Raw genomic sequence first — 16,440 nt, 5'->3', positions numbered from 1 at the left:
TGCGCGCAAGGGGAGGGTTTCTCTGAGACAGTGGTGGGATTTGGAATGTTCTTTCAATATGTATAAATACCTGCAACTTTCGCTGACTTGTAGGTTGTGAACTAAACGCTTGTATTCTAACAGTTTATTACAAATTGTAAAAAAAACAAAAAAACAAATCCAACCTTTTCCCAAATAGCATAGGACAAAACCTAGCCTACTTCTGCACAGGTATAACATACAGCATAAATTATGTTGCTGTTGCAATCATCAATGCAATATTTCTTCAACATAGAGTTTGTAAACGAGAGAGCAAAATGAATTTAAATCTGTCAGCCTGATTTGATTTTGGACATTGTGGGAACATCGCGTAGGCGTCGGCCTACAATAGATAAACGTGAGTGAGATCTATTATTCAAAAAACACATATCCCCACTGATTAAATTGTCGATTTTGATTGACTTGCTTTAATGCTTATTTTTATATAGCTATCTCAAAGAGAGAAATACAGTATATAATGGCGTATTTTATGAATGTACTAACTCCGCCATGGTTCGTGAGGAAAATGAATGGCGTTTTTGTAGGGTTTTTGGATAAACGCCTAAAATAAGGTCTGTGATAAACAGGTATAAGAAAGTTTATACGTTTTGTTCTATGAGATTATCTTCATAAACGACCATCACTTTTTGCGAATTTTGAATAATTTATGCAATAATGTAAAAAAAAATCATAATGGTCATGCTATTATCTCATAGAACAAAATGTATTAGAGCTCCTAATCAGCTTGTTTATTCCATGTGTACCTCTGTGTTGTTGTTTCTGTCGCACTGCTTTTCTTTATCTTGGCCAGGTCGCAGTTGTAAATGAGAACTTGTTCTCAACTAGCTTACCTGGTTAAATAAAGGTGAAATAAAAAAAATATTAAATAAAAAAATCCTGTGTTAACTTCTGAATTTATTTTGGGCGTTTTTTCCAAAACCCTATTCTTTCCCCATTCATTTTTCCATAGGGATGACTAAGGACTGCAAACTGGCGAGCACACAAACATGTCAGACAAAATCTTGTAATGGCATCATCTTCATAGGCACTGCATCATCATAGGCACTGACTGCATTGCCAGGGTATCCCCACGGTCTTCCTTGCACAAGGCGGCGATATTTCTGGGCCAAGTCAAATCCACCGAAGAAAATTCAGAAAGGGCGTCGTTTTTAAAGCACGTTGTTTTTTTCGAACAACGGCTGTGTTGTTGTCTTGGTACTGAAAATACAAGCAGTAACTAGCTAGCTGGTTCAGTTCAATACTTTTTTCCCAGTTCAATAACGTTACTTGTGTTGCAAAACAGACGTGGCTAACGTTACGTATTTATACTAAGAAGCTCACACTATATATAGGTAAAACACATTTTATCAATTAATGTTAGCATTGGCAAAATGGCCTGTTGTGTTGAACTGCTGTCTTTGTTATCCTGCTAAGTTAGCTAGCTAGTTATATTATAACTTAGCTAGTTAACGTTAGCTGGCCATTGGCTCATTTAACATGTATTTGACGCTAACGTCAGCTGCTAGATTGCATACAAAATTAGAAGCATGCGTCATTTTGGTTGATCTGGGCTAGCTAGACAAGGAAGAAATCATGAACGTTTGATTGATTGTAGCTAGAGTTTGGTTGGTGGTTGTCTAGCCTGATGGTAGCTAACAACTTGTTGCTGATTTTAGTCAATCGCTTCCATCATTATTCTCTGCTATCCATAATTGATCACGTAGTTATCTATCTAGCAGTAACGTTATCTAGCAATCCATCTAACTTTCCAACTGCTTACTTTTGCTTATATTACATTTAAGGGACAATTATTTTTCAGGAAATGGAAAACTTGGATTTCTCGGAAGATGAAATTCAACAACAATTGGAGGCACTTGGTTACAACAAAATACCAAGACACAGACTACGTGAATTCAAAAGAGGTGGGTTGATAAAATTAGCGAATATAGGTCTACATTTTGATGACCAAATGCTGACTAAATCTGAAATAACTGGGATGTCTTGTGACTTTCACTCTGCAAGTTAGCTGTCAGATTGGTGGAGAAGCAACTTTGTTTGTGTGTGTGTGTGTACGTGTGTGTATATAGATCTAGATGAACTGATCCGACATGAAAAATCTAAGAGCCACTCGTCCAGTGAATTGAACTCGACAAGATCTCAAAGCACCATCTTCAAAAGTCCTCCTGCAGTCACCAAGGTTAAAGGTAAGATCACTGTACGTGTTCTCATGTCCACTACATAATCAAATATAACTGGGCCCGGTTTCCCAAAAGCATCTTAAGGCTAAGTTCCTCTTAGAGCCATGGGATCCCATGGTTCCTATGGTTTTAACGGTGAACTTAGCCTTAAGATGCTTTTGGGAAACTGGGCCCTGGTCAGTAAGTGTTGGTTGTACCATTTGATGAGCAGTGAGGTTCCTCTTGAGTCTCGATTGAATTTCCTTGTTTTTCCCCCTTCTTTTCCCCCCTAACAGTACAGGATAACACTGCAGCCTTCAGAAATGTGTTTGCCCAGGATGGTCCATCACACCATGAAAGACGGGTACATATTCTTGTCCCAAATCATTCAGTCCCTCTTCATCCAGCAGATAAGCTAGCTGTATTGTATTTATAAAAATTAAAACAAATATTAGAATGGCATGTTACTTTGTTCTGTGCTCCACCCAGGTGCTAACCTCCACATACAGCAGAGACAACAGTAACTATGGTGCCAGACAGGAGTATGACTCCTACACTCAGCACTCTGTTGCCCCCAAGTACCAGCGCCCCTCAACAGCCCCTAATAGGCTGGAAGTGGATCCAGACCTAACTGACCTCCAGCAGTTATCGTTCTCTGTCAGTCAGTCATCCACACCAGACCGAGACACAGGAGCGCATGGGAGACCCTTTATCAAGAGGAAAGTCCTTAGGTGCGGTAAGTTTACATCCGGCGGCTTTGTAAAGACTATAATGATCACGTGTGTGGCTTTGTAAATACTACAATGATCACGTGTGTGGCTTTGTAAAGACTACAATGATCACGTGTGCGTGCGGCTTTGTAAAGACTATAATTATCACGTGTGTGTGCGGCTTTGTAAAGACTATAATGATCACGTGTGTGGCTTTGTAAAGACTATAATGATCACGTGTGTGGCTTTGTAAAGACTATAATGATCACGTGTGTGGCTTTGTAAAGACTATAATGATCACGTGTGTGGCTTTGTAAAGACTATAATGATCACGTGTGTGGCTTTGTAAAGACTAATGATCACGTGTGTGGCTTTGTAAAGACTAATGATCACGTGTGGCTTTGTAAAGACTATAATGATCACGTGTGCAGCTTTGAAAAGGCTGCAATGACCACGAGTGCGGCTTTGTAAAGATTATAATGATCACGTGTGTGGCTTTGTAAAGACTAATGATCACGTGTGCTATTGAGGATACTTGAATCAACCTCACTCTGTTTCTTCCTAAAGGAAACATCAAGGCCAAGTTCACGTCTGCGATGAATCAACACATAGTGAAGATTCAGGTAATTTAATGTTATGCATGATATTATTTATGCAAAAAGGATTAGGAGTACTATATTTAAAATAAGGCCCGAGGGGGTGTGGTATGTTGGCCATTATACACTGGGCAGTTGGGGTCCTGGATGCTGATTGGCTGAAACTGCATTCTAGCAATGTAAACTCAGCAAAAAAAGAAACAGGACCCTGTCTTTCAAAGATAATTCGTAAGAATCCAAATAACTTCACAGATCTTCATTGTAATGGGTTTAAACACTGTTTCCCATGCTTGTTCAATGAACCATAAACAATTAATGAACATGCACCTGTGGAACGGTCGTTAAGACACTAACAGCTTACAGACAGTAGGCGATTAAGGTCACAGTTATGAAAACTTAGGACACTAAAGAGGCCTTTCTACTGACTCTGAAAAACACCAAAAAGAAAGATGCCCAGGGTCCCTGCTCATCTGCGTGAACGTGCCTTAGGCATGCTGCAAGGAGGCATGAGGACTGCAGATGTGGCCAGGGCAATAAATTGCAATGTCCGTACTGTGAGACGCCTAAGACAGTGCTACAGGACGGACAGCTGATCGTCCTCGCAGTGGCAGACCACGTGTAACAACACCTGCACAGGATCGGTACATCCGAACATCACACCTGCGGGACAGGTACAGGATGGCAACAACAACTGCCTGAGTTACACCAGGAACGCACAATCCCTCCATCAGTGCTCAGACTGTCCGCAATAGGCTGAGAGAGGCTGGACTGAGGGCTTGTAGGCCTGTTGTAAGGCAGGTCCTCACCAGATATCACCGGCAACAACGTCGCCAATGGGCACAAACCGACCGTCGCTGGACTAGACAGGACTGGCAAAAAGTGCTCTTCACTGACGAGTCGCGGTTTTGTCTCACCAGGGGTGATGGTCCGATTCGCGTTTATCGTCAAAGGAATAAGCGGGATCGATTTGGAGGTGGAGGGTCCGTCATGGTCTGGGGCGGTGTGTCACAGCATCATTGGACTGAGCTTGTTGTCATTGCAGGCAATCTCAACGCTGTGTGTTACAGGGAAGACATCCTCCTCCCTCATGTGGTACACTTCCTGCAGGCTCATCCTGACATGACCCTCCAGCATGACAATGCCACCAGCCATACTGCTTGTTCTGTGCGTGATTTCCTGCAAGACAGGAGTGTCAGTGTTCTGCCATGGCCAGCGAAGAGCCCGGATCTCAATCCCATTGAGCACGTCTGGAACCTGTTGGATCGGAGGGTGAGGGTTTGGGCCATTCCCCCCAGAAATGTCCGGGAACTTGCAGGTGCCTTGGTGGCAGAGTGGGGTAACATCTCATGGCAAGATATGGCAAATTTGGTGCAGTCCATGAGGAGGAGATGCACTGCAGTACTTAATGCAGCTGGTGGCCATACCAGATACTGACTTACTTTTGATTTTGACCTCCGCCCCCTTTGTTCAAGGACATATTATTAAATTTCTGTTAGTCACATGTCTGTGGAACTTGTTCAGCTAATGTCTCAGTTGAATCTTATGTTCATACAAATATTTACACATTAAGTTAAGTTTGCTGAAAATAAACGCAGTTGACAGTGAGAGGACGTTTCTTTTTTTGCTGAGTTTATATCATACATTATAAACTGGGTGGTTCAAGCCCTGAATGCTGATTTGCTGAAGCTGTGTTCTATCAGACCTTATACCACGGGTATGACAAAACAATTATTTTTACTGCTCTAATTATGTTGGTAACCATTTTATAGTAGCAGTAAGGCACCTCTGGGATTTGTGATATATAGCCAATATACCATGCTCACAGGCTGTGTCCAGGCATGTTGCGTTGTGCCTAAGAACAGCACTTAGCAGTGGTGTATTGGCCATATTCCACACCTCCTTGGGCCTTACTGCTTAAATATACCACGGGTATGACACAACTACTTGTTTACTGTTATATTTATGTTGGAAACCGGTTCTTGTCGTGCCTAAGAACAACCCTTATGGGTGGTATATTGGCCACAACTCCTTATTGCTTAAATATACCATGACTAAAGGCTGCTCTTAGACACGACGTGGAGTGCCTGGATACAGCCCTTAGCCATGGTGTATTGGCCATATACCACAAACCCCCAAGGTATATTATTGCTATTATAAATTGGTTACCAACATAAATAGAACAGTAAACAAGTATATTGTCTGATATACACATGGCTGAAATGCTGTTTCAGCCAATCAGCACCCAGGATCCAAACTACAGGGTATATAATTGTATTTAGTTTTCAGATGCCTGTTGTTGGAGCCAGTTTCTATTTCTTTGGTTATGCAAATATTTGTTTATTAGGTCATATTGTTCCATTTAGAATAACTTCATTTAATTTCTATATAAGGTGTGTGTATATTAATTTGGTTATGTGGTCTTATGATTTGAATGAGAATAGGTCAATTACACCCTCTAGCCAGAATTAAAGTATGGGCGGGCCCGCACAGATATGTTAATTGGGTATTTTGAGACGAGAAGTAGGGCCTGCTAGTCTTGGCAAAAGTTTGGGTTACTGGGACCCACATACGTCTTACCTTGATCTTTTAATTTAAATTGAATATTGGAACCTTTGTTTACCTTGCACTTATCATTTTGGATTCTACATATAAAACATTTAAAGTTTTATTCATCAAGCATTTGGATTCTTGACTTTCTATGGATTTGTGTCTCAAATCTTTCAACTGGTGTTCCCATGGCTATTTGAAAGCCACTACATTTAAGTAAAAAGTTCCACACGTTATGGATTAATCAAGACACCTGGAGCAAAGCAGCTCTGCTGACAAAAGAGACCATGAGTACAATACTGGTTTAACGTGCAAGCTAAGCCTATCTTTTGTGATTGTTGGTTTGGAAATGTTTGACGCGTCTGTTTTGGAAACAAATGTCGCAAGCTATTCAACTGTGAATAGGTTCGTTAGGCACTATTGGAAATGTACTGTTGATATTGACAAACAAAGCTTAGTGCTAGACTACCCATGGACTTTTTGGACAAGCTGTTGAGAAGGAATACATCACACAGCATTGTGGAGTTGCAGTTCCTCTGGCGACCAGCCTTCAACAGGTGGCAGTATAGAGCAACATTGAGACCACAGGGTATAATCCTCTTAGCACTACTCCTTAGCCATCTGCCTCTGCAGATCACCACACACTCCCCACAGGAGCAGCATAAGGAGACTTCTTACCCTTCGCTACCATGTATAAAATGTACGACAGTCAGTGGGATGAAGAGAGTGAGGACGGGAATAGCTCCCTAAACTCCACTTTCTGGTCCGACGGAGAGGGGGAGGAGGAGGAGGAGAAGGTTGAGCAATACAAGCAGGATGATACAGAGCCCAACAGAACCACTGAACACACACAAGAGGAGCCATCTGTCGCAGAGCCACCTGTCACGGAGCGTCCAAAGGAAACCGAACAGGAGGAGTGTAGAGGAGAAAGGGCTAAGCAGGGTGAAAAGGAAAAGATTGACGAGGAGGGTTACAGCACTCGTGATGGGAGCCCGGCGCTGAGCTTACTGACATCTGGTTATGGCACCTACAGGCCGGACTCTTCAGCTAAGGATGGCCCGGAGGGAGAAGACTATAGAGACGACAGTACCATAGCTGAGTTTGACAGAGAAAGCCAGGGCCTTTCTGAGATGCGATATGGCGATGAGGATGACCAGTCGCTCGCCAATTTTGATGGTGACGGTAAGGAGGATACCACTGATCTACAGAGCTGTGAGGACACCGGTTTGAGGACGAAGTTGGAAGAAAGTCAAAGCCTCTCTAATATGGCATATTGTGAAGATCATCCTCCTGTTGAATTGGAGAGCAAAGACCGCACTGATGTGAACTACTGTGAAGACAACTATACATTGGCTCAGACTAAAAATGACAAGGCAGTATTAGATGGGATATATCCTGAAGAAAGTTCTCTCACTGAGTCCAAAGACAACGAGAGGCCCGCTGGAGAAGGATATAGTGAGGAAGACTCTGACAGGAAAGATGAGAAAGGAGCAGAGGATGAGCAGGAGTGGGAGGATTTGCAGTCGCTGGCGAGCAATAAAGATATTACTTTAATTGATTCCAAGTCTACAAAGACTTATGAAGAGTGGGAGGATAACAGAAGACACAAAAGGGGTAAACTCTATACCCGGTCTATTCTCCTTATAGAATGAAAATACAATTTCTATAGGTAACATCCCCTTAGTCCAAGTGTGTGCATAATAGACTGACACCCTGTACAAGAGAACAAAGCGAAAGACCTTGTCTGCAATTTTTGTTGAAAGTCATGTCATCCATTGCAGTGGTTCCCAACCTTTTTCGGTTACTGTACCACCAACTGAATTTTGCTCTGCCCGGAGTACCCCTGAAGTACCCCTTGTTTTTTATTTAATTTTTATTTAACCAGGTAGGCCAGTTGAGAAGTTCTCATTTACAACTGCGACCTGGCCAAGATAAAACAAAGCAGTGCGACAAACAACAGAGTTACACATGGGATAAACAAACATACAGTCAATAACACAATAGAAAAATCTATATACAGTGTGTGCAAATGGAGTAAGGAGGTAAGGCAATAAATAGGCCAATAGTAGCGAAGTAATTACAATTTAGCAAATTCACACTGGAGTGATAATGTGCAGATGATGATGTGCAAGTAGAAATACTGGTGTGCAAAAAAAGTAAATAAAAACAATATGGATGAGGTAGGTAGTTGGATGGGCTATGTACAGCTGCAGCGATCGTTAAGCTGCTCAGATAGCTGATGCTTAAAGTTAGTGAGGGAGATATAAGTCTCCAACTTCAGCGATTTTTGCAATTCGTTCCAGTTATTGGCAGCAGAGAACTGGAAGGAAAGGCGGCCAAAGTAGGTGTTGGCTTTGGGGATGACCAGTGAGATATACCTGCTGGAGCGCGTGCTACGGGTGGGTGTTGTTAAGGTGAGCTGAGAAGGCGGAGCTTTACCTAGCAAAGACTTATAGATGACCTGGAGCCAGTGGGTTTGGCGACAAATATGTAGCGAGGGCCAGCCGACGAGAGCATACAGGTCGCAGTGGTGGCTGGTATATGGGGCTTTAGTGACAAAACGGATGGCACTGTGATAGACTGCATCCAGTTTGCTGAGTAGAGTGTTGGAGGCTATTTTGTAAATGACATCGTCGAGGATCGGTAGGACAGTCAGTTTTACGAGGGTATGTTTGGCAGCGTGAGTGAAGGAGGCTTTGTTGCAAAATAGGAAGCCGATTCTAGATTTAATTTTGGACTGGAGATGCTTAATGAGTCTGGAACGAGAGTTTACAGTCTAGCCAGACACCTAAGTATTTGTAGTTGTCCCCATATTCTAAGTTGGAACCGTCCAGAGTAGTGATGCAAGTTGGGGGTGCGGGCAGCGATCGGTTGAAGAGCATGCATTTAGTTTTACTAGCGTTTAAGAGCAGTTGGAGGCCACGGAAGGAGTGTTGTATGGCATTGAAGCCCGTTTGGAGGTTTGTTAACACAGTGTCCAAAGAAGGGCCAGATGTATACAGAATGGTGTCGGCTGCGTAGAGGTGGATCAAGGAATCACCCGCAGCAAGAGCGACATCATTGATATACAGTGGGGAGAACAAGTATTTGATACACTGCCGATTTTGCAGGTTTTCCTACTTACAAAGCATGTAGAGGTCTGTAATTTTTATCATAGGTACACTTCAACTGTGAGAGACGGAATCTAAAACAAAAATCCAGAAAATCACATTGTATGATTTTTAAATAATTAATTTGCATTTTATTGCATGACATAAGTATTTGATCACCTACCAACCAGTAAGAATTCCGGCTCTCACAGACTTGTTAGTTTTTCTTTAAGAAGCCCTCCTGTTCTCCACTCATTACCTGTATTAACTGCACCTGTTTGAACTCGTTACCTGTATAAAAGACACCTGTCCACACACTCAATCAAACAGATTCCAACCTCTCCACAATGGCCAAGACCAGAGAGCTGTGTAAGGACATCAGGGATAAAATTGTAGACCTGCACAAGGCTGGGATGGGCTACAGGACAATAGGCAAGCAGCTTGGTGAGAAGGAAACAACTGTTGGCGCAATTATTAGAAAATGGAAGAAGTTCAAGATGACGGTCAATCACCCTCGGTCTGGGGCTCCATGCAAGATTTCACCTCGTGGGGCATCAATGATCATGAGGAAGGTGAGAGATCAGCCCAGAACTACACGGCAGGACCTGGTCAATGACCTGAAGAGAGCTGGGACCACAGTCTCAAAGAAAACCATTAGTAACACACTACGCCGTCATGGATTAAAATCCTGCAGCGCACGCAAGGTCCCCCTGCTCAAGCCAGCGCATGTCCAGGCCCGTCTGAAGTTTGCCAATGACCATCTGGATGATCCAGAGGAGGAATGGGAGAAGGTCATGTGGTCTGATGAGACAAAAATAGAGCTTTTTGCTCTAAACTCCACTCGCCGTGTTTGGAGGAATAGAAGGATGAGTACAACCCCAAGAACACCATCCCAACCGTGAAGCATGGAGGTGGAAACATCATTCTTTGGGGATGCTTTTCTGCAAAGGGGACAAGACGACTGCACCGTATTGAGGGGAGGATGGATGGGGCCATGTATCGCGAGATCTTGGCCAACAACCTCCTTCCCTCAGTAAGAGCATTGAAGATGGGTCGTGGCTGGGTCTTCCAGCATGACAACGACCCGAAACACACAGCCAGGGCAACTAAGGAGTGGCTCCGTAAGAAGCATCTCAAGGTCCTGGAGTGGCCTAGCCAGTCTCCAGACCTGAACCCAATAGAAAATCATTGGAGGGGGCCGAAAGTCCGTATTGCCCAGCGACAGCCCCGAAACCTGAAGGATCTGGAGAAGATCTGTAGGGAGGAGTGGGCCAAAATCCCTGCTGCAGTGTGTGCAAACCTAGTCAAGAACTACAGGAAACGTATGATCTCTGTAATTGCAAACAAAGGTTTCTGTACCAAATATTAAGTTCTGCTTTTCTGATGTATCAAATACTTATGTCATGCAATAAAATGCAAATTAATTACTTAAAAATCATACAATGTGATTTTCTGGATTTTTGTTTTAGATTCCGTCTCTCATAGTTGAAGTGTACCTATGATAAAAATTACAGACCTCTACATGCTTTGTAAGTAGGAAAACCTGCAAAATCGGCAGTGTATCAAATACTTGTTCTCCCCACTGTATATATACAGAGAAAAGAGTCGGCCCGAGAATTGAACCCTGTGGCACCCCCATAGAGACTGCCAGAGGTCCGGACAACAGGCCCTCTGATTTGACACACTGAACTCTATATGGGAAGTAGTTAGTGATCCAAGTCTGCCGATAAGAATACGGTGATTGACAGAGTTGAAAGCCTTAGCCAGGTCGATGAAGACGGCTGCACAGTACTGTCTTTTATCGATGGTGGTTATGATATCGTTTAGTACCTTGAGCGTGGCTGAGGTGCACCCATGACCAGCTCGGAAACTGGATTTCACAGCGGAGAAGGTATGGTGGGATTCGAAATGGTCAGTGATCTGTTTAACTTGGCTTTCGAAGACTTTGGAAAGGCAGGATGGATATAGGTCTGTAACCGGTTGGGTCTAGAGTGTCACCCCCTTTGAAGAGGGGGATGACCGCGGCTGCTTTACAATCTTTGGGGATCTCAGACGATACGAGAGGTTGTACAGGCTACTAATAGGGGTTGCAACAATTGCGGTGGATAATTTTAGAAAGAGAGGGTCCAGATTGTCTAGCCCAGCTGATTTGTACGGGTCCAGGTTTTGCAGCTCTTTCAGAACATCTGCTATCTGGATTTGGGTGAAGGAGAAGCTGGGGAGGCTTGGGAAAGTAGCTGCGGGGAGTGCGGAGCTGTTGGCTGGGATTGGGGGAGCCAGGAGAAATGCATGGCCAGCCATAGAGAGATGCTTATTGAAATTCTCGATTATCGTTGATTTATCGGTGGTGACAGTGTTTCCTAGCCTCAGTGCAGTGGGCAGCTGGGAGGAGGTGCTCTTATTCTCCATGGACTTTACAATGTCCCAGAACATTTTGGAGTTAGAGCTACAGGATGCAAATTTCTGTTTGAAAAAGCTAGCCTTTACTTTCCTAACTGAGTGTATTGGTTCCTGACTTCCCTGAAAAATTGCATATCGCGGGGACTATACGATGCTAGTACAGTACGCCACAGGATGTTTTTGTGCTGGTCGGGGGTAATCAGGTCTGGAGTGAACCAAGGGCTATATCTGTTCTTAGTTCTACATTTTTTTGAAAGGGGCATGCTTATTTAAGATGGTGAGGAAAGCACTTTTAAAGAACAACTAGGCATCCTCTACTGACGGGATGAGGTCAATATTCTTCCAGGATACCCGGGCCAGGTCGATTTAGAAAGGCCTGTTCCTGCTTGTGCATTTTAGCAGTAGGCCTATGGTCTCATGAGTCTTATCAAGTACCCCCTGTGGATATGCCAAGTACCCCCAGGGGGTCCTAGTACCCCTGGTTGGGAACCACTGATACAGTGCATAGTACTAATCCCTCTTGCATCACTTGTATAACTAAAATGTGAGATGTACTGGGCCTGTCCGGCTCAGTGATCATGCAACACCTGCCAAGCCCTTACTAGCATTGCTTATGGCCTTACACAGTGGTAACTAAGGCTAACGTGTTGTGTCCCCATTATGTCTCCCTTTCAGGTGCAGTGAGTGGGCTGGGGGAGCATCTGGGAGGGGTTCATGTGTCCATGTCCACCCATCAGGAGTTGGAGCTGGAGAGTGATGAAGCAGGCAGTCTGAGTGACAGGTCGGAGTCGGACCGTCTCCCAAGTGCCTTCAAAGCCTACATCCGAGGCATGGTGGGTACTCTTGTCTTTTGAGAGCTAACATCGGTTTTGTTTATTAATCTCAGATTAAACATGGGTACATTTACATTTGTCATTTAGTAGACGCTCTTATCCAGAGCGACTTAAGTTAGTACCTTCATCTTAAGATAGCTAGGTGGGACAACCACATATCACAGTCATAGTAACATTTTTCTCAAATTTGGTTATCAGCAAAGTTAGCTAGTAAGAGGGGAATTGTTAGTTCACGAAAGGGGGGTGGTGCTGTGGGATTATTTAGGATACTCTTTGAAGAGGTAGAGTTTTAGATGTTTTCGTTATAAATTATTTATCCTCAAGTCCAGGATCTTTTTTGACAATCGTTCCAAACATATACATGTATGTTTGTTGAAAACAAATGTCGTTTTAAATCTCTTACAGGCCAGATCTGGGAGTGAGATTGACATCAGACCCCAGCCCAAGTCGTGTAAGTACCCACATTGCTGTTACACATGTCATCGTGCTCACTGCAATCTGTCCTGTTACAATGTGCCCCAATTAAACGGAGTCACTCATGTTTGCTCTTGCAGTTATCCGCCCAGTAATGGATCATCCTCACACCAGAAATCTGAAGAAGACTGACCCAGTGGCAAAGTAAGAGGATAATTCTCGAAATGTCTAAATAATCAGTAGACATCTTTTGAAAGATTACTGCTGTGGATCTGTGCTACATTTCATATTGTTCCTAATCTTCCAAAGGTATTTCCAGTACAAGCAGGACTGGGAAATGTTCAAGGCGCCAGGAGAGAAGGATAGAAAAGCACTGCACTGGGAAATCAGGGTATAAACACCTTCTCCATAACAAACTCAGTTGGCTTACATACTTACATATTTCAAGACCACTTTTTTGCATGTAGTGGACAAATCATGATTAATTGTAATGATGCATGAACATAATGTCTGAATTAATCACTCTTTGTATTTTCAGGAACAGCTCGCGTACCAACCTCTACCAGTGAGTATGCTTCATTTATAACAGAATTTTATAATCTTGTAACCATCCTGTCATTCATTATTTCAGGTCAGAAATTTCCTTAAAGGGATTTCCCCCCCCAAAAAGAATGTCATTAGTCCATGCCATGTTTGACACAGTCCCGCATAAATTATGCATGTCAACGTTCAATATTTCAAGATAAATTGCTTTCAGCATCCTGATGCCCAAAGTGTGTTAAGACACATTTCTGTGGACTGTAAGGCAAATGCACAAAGTAGTGGTTTGATTCCTTTCTCTCCCCTAATTTAGACAGATCTGAGTTTCTTATTCAATGTTGTTCTGAGGGCATAACCACATTTTAAGTTTTAGTCTAGTAATCCAAGTTGATAGAGAATGTACAATACGGGACTCACATTCACACCAGGGACCTGCTGCATGGCAACCCATGTTACGCTCTCTGCCACTTGGAGCAATGCACCAGGCATGCCTTTTCACTATTAATGGCTGTAAGCCCAACCCACTGATCTTTAAACATGAGAGTTAGAAAACAAAATCAGCATCAGGTGTTGAACCTGGGACCTGTTGTTTTATACCCGCTAGCCAACCTGCCTCCCTAACCTGGCTCCTCTTATTTGACTCAAACCTGTCACTGGGTCGCAAGCCACGCCCACTAATCACATTCCTAAATGGCTGATTAGACATGGTTGGACAGGTGAACGCAAGGACTCCACCTTTCCAGTCATTACAAATGAGTGATTACTTCAAGGAAGGGTCCACTTTTAAAGAATTCGAAAAGGAATAAGTAAAACCACTGAGCTGTGCTGAATTGCTCCCTGGAAACCACAGACATGGCCTAACAGAAAATATATAAACAATGTTTTTCTGGGGGGGGTAAATACCTAGCGATGACTGAAAACATTGACATCTTGTAATGTCGTCCCCCCCCTCCCCCAGCCGAAGCCTCGAAGAGTATTTGTGCCCAACACCTACGTGGTGCCTACAGAGAAGAAACGCTCCGCCCTGAGATGGGAAATACGACATGACTTGGCCAATGGACTCCTACCGCCAATCAACTATCGACTCTAGGCCTTATGTACTTTACGCCTAAAATAGGCTCTTTTAATCACCAGTTTGCATATCTTATCATTGACATTTATTTATTCAAAAGTTTTTATTGAACATATTAAAAGGCATGACAAACATTTGGATCATTGAATATGTTACATGACGTTATTACTTCACCCAGTGCCTTCAAGGCAGGTCAGTGTAGGGGAGTTTGAACGGGTACAGAGGTGTGAAGCGTTTGTCGTGCCAAAGCAGCTTGTTTTCCAGAAACTTCACTGCTTCCAGGGTGAGGACCAGGACCTCGTGTTTAAGCATGCTATGAACATTCAGGCCTGTGGAAGAAAAGTTATCAGGAAACATTTTAACTTTACATTAATTTGCCCTCACCTGTGTAGTAACAGTAAATATGTTACATAGTACCATGTAAACTGTAACACAATGTTGCCCCTAGGTCAATTATACACTGAGTGTACGAAATATTAAGAACACCTTCCTAATATTGAGTTGCCCTCAGAACAGCCTCAATTCGTTGGGGCATGGACTCTACAAGGTGTCAAGCATTCCACAGGGATGCTGGCCACTGTTGACTCCAATGCTTCACACAGTTGAAGTCAGGCTGGCTAGATGTCCTTTGGGTGGTGGATCATTCTTGATACACACGGGAAACTGTTGAGCATGAAAAACCCAGGAGCGTAGCAGTTCTTGACATAAACAGGTGCGCCTGGCACCTACTACCATACCCAGTTCAAAGGCACTCACATCCTTTGTCTTGCCCATTCACCCTCTGAATGGCACACATACACACAAGCCATGTCTCAAGACTTAAAGTCCAAGTCATTTTCTAAATTACTGTCAACTTACCTATGGCTGGAATGACATTCAGTCTTCAAGCTCTGTGGCCTGAAGGATGTTCTCAGGAAGCTCTTCGCCCCTGTAAAATATCAAAGACTCCATCCTCAGCTAGGATGTCCACAGAACTGATACTTACACATCCACTATCAAAACAGACCTAACTGTTTACTGTCCCGCCTCTCCAACGTCTCCACCCATGTCTGTACTGGGCTCAGGTGTACAGGGACGGCAGCATCACACCTCAACACAGGAAGACTGGAGTCTGATGGAGGAGGGGGCCTCTGGAAAGAGACCACAAGTCATCATTAGCTTTCTTACATCTGACCTAGTTGGGAAATTAATGCTCTGAAAATGACAGACCAACGTTGCATTCAAGAATAGGAGAATACTATTTTTGTGTCTGGACAGGCTTACAGTCTACATGCATCTGTATAGAACTTGCTTCTTCAAATTCACACAATCAGTTCAATGATCCATAGTGCATGATATAAGGCAGTGAAGGAAAAATCAGACCTTGCTCTTGCATGGTCCATGAGATTGGAAGGGATGCGTAAATTTGAGGGTAGAGCGTTCTCTCCAGAGAAAGATGAAGCCAACTAAAAAAGGACATCTGACAATGAGCTTTTATATGTGCCAGCAGTAATTTCAGCCACTACATCTTTATATATCGTCAATAAAGTGACAGATAGCTAAGTTAGCATTAGCCTAGCTTAACGCTCACCCTTTTAGAAATGCCTCGACCACACTGTAACTGATATACTGAACATTTCTGTAAACCTAATTTAGCCAACCAAATACGTGCGATTTCTTCAAAGCCATCTTAAAGATATCATATTTTGAAACAAACATGCATTTTCTAGATATTTCCGTTTCCAAATAAGAAAAGTCGTGCGGCGGTGTCGCATACCGATGACGTTTATGTTGCGTAAAGGCAAGAGTCATAAGACTGCCACCTAGCGGTGCGGAGGTGAACATCTCTAATAGATGAAGCGATACAATAATTGTTTTTAAACAAATATTTATACAAAAATAGCAGTTGAATTAAATTCTTTTGAATTCTCAGCTTGAAATATTGAATTTTCCTAACGTTATTTCAATGTTCAAAAGTAAGGGAAATAAGCATTGCTTGTTATTTGGGGTTTTAGGCTGGGTTTCTGTACAGCACTTTGTGACATCAGCTGACAGTAAGAAGGGC

At 43.1% G+C, this 16,440-nt stretch overlaps 1 protein-coding gene and 1 long non-coding RNA gene across 5 annotated transcripts; one reads left to right on the top strand and one right to left on the bottom strand.

The window, feature by feature from the left end:
- Nucleotides 1-108: 108 nt before the first annotated feature.
- LOC139567638 (centriolar and ciliogenesis-associated protein HYSL1-like) lies at nucleotides 109-14,530 on the top strand. Of its 3 annotated transcripts, none has more exons than XM_071389023.1 (12): nucleotides 109-376; nucleotides 1,838-1,940; nucleotides 2,106-2,222; nucleotides 2,492-2,559; nucleotides 2,685-2,926; nucleotides 3,473-3,528; nucleotides 12,213-12,370; nucleotides 12,776-12,821; nucleotides 12,925-12,988; nucleotides 13,094-13,175; nucleotides 13,323-13,349; nucleotides 14,283-14,530. In XM_071389023.1, exons 2-12 carry the CDS (start codon nucleotides 1,841-1,843, stop codon nucleotides 14,412-14,414), a joined length of 1,092 nt encoding a protein of 363 aa, XP_071245124.1. In that variant the 5' UTR covers nucleotides 109-376; nucleotides 1,838-1,840; the 3' UTR covers nucleotides 14,415-14,530. The 3 variants fall into 3 exon arrangements, with proteins under 3 accessions (XP_071245124.1, XP_071245123.1, XP_071245122.1); XM_071389022.1 differs by lacking the exon at nucleotides 109-376 and adding an exon at nucleotides 1,042-1,370 and having other exon boundaries at nucleotides 1,821-1,940; XM_071389021.1 differs by lacking the exon at nucleotides 109-376 and adding an exon at nucleotides 1,045-1,370.
- On the bottom strand, nucleotides 14,481-16,194 carry LOC139567640 (uncharacterized). 2 transcript variants are annotated; one of them, XR_011673445.1, is made up of 5 exons: nucleotides 15,967-16,194; nucleotides 15,759-15,841; nucleotides 15,403-15,526; nucleotides 15,255-15,324; nucleotides 14,481-14,725 (listed from the first exon to the last, which is right to left on the bottom strand). It is a non-coding gene; the product is annotated as an uncharacterized lncRNA (long non-coding RNA). The 2 variants fall into 2 exon arrangements; XR_011673446.1 differs by having other exon boundaries at nucleotides 15,408-15,526; nucleotides 15,967-16,182.
- Nucleotides 16,195-16,440: the final 246 nt, after the last annotated feature.

Source organism: Salvelinus alpinus, chromosome 2 (genome assembly GCF_045679555.1).
Source record: "Salvelinus alpinus chromosome 2, SLU_Salpinus.1, whole genome shotgun sequence".
Taxonomy (NCBI): domain Eukaryota; kingdom Metazoa; phylum Chordata; class Actinopteri; order Salmoniformes; family Salmonidae; genus Salvelinus; species Salvelinus alpinus.
The sequence above is the reverse complement of the archived record's forward strand: the minus strand, read 5'-3'. Positions and strand labels throughout refer to the sequence as shown.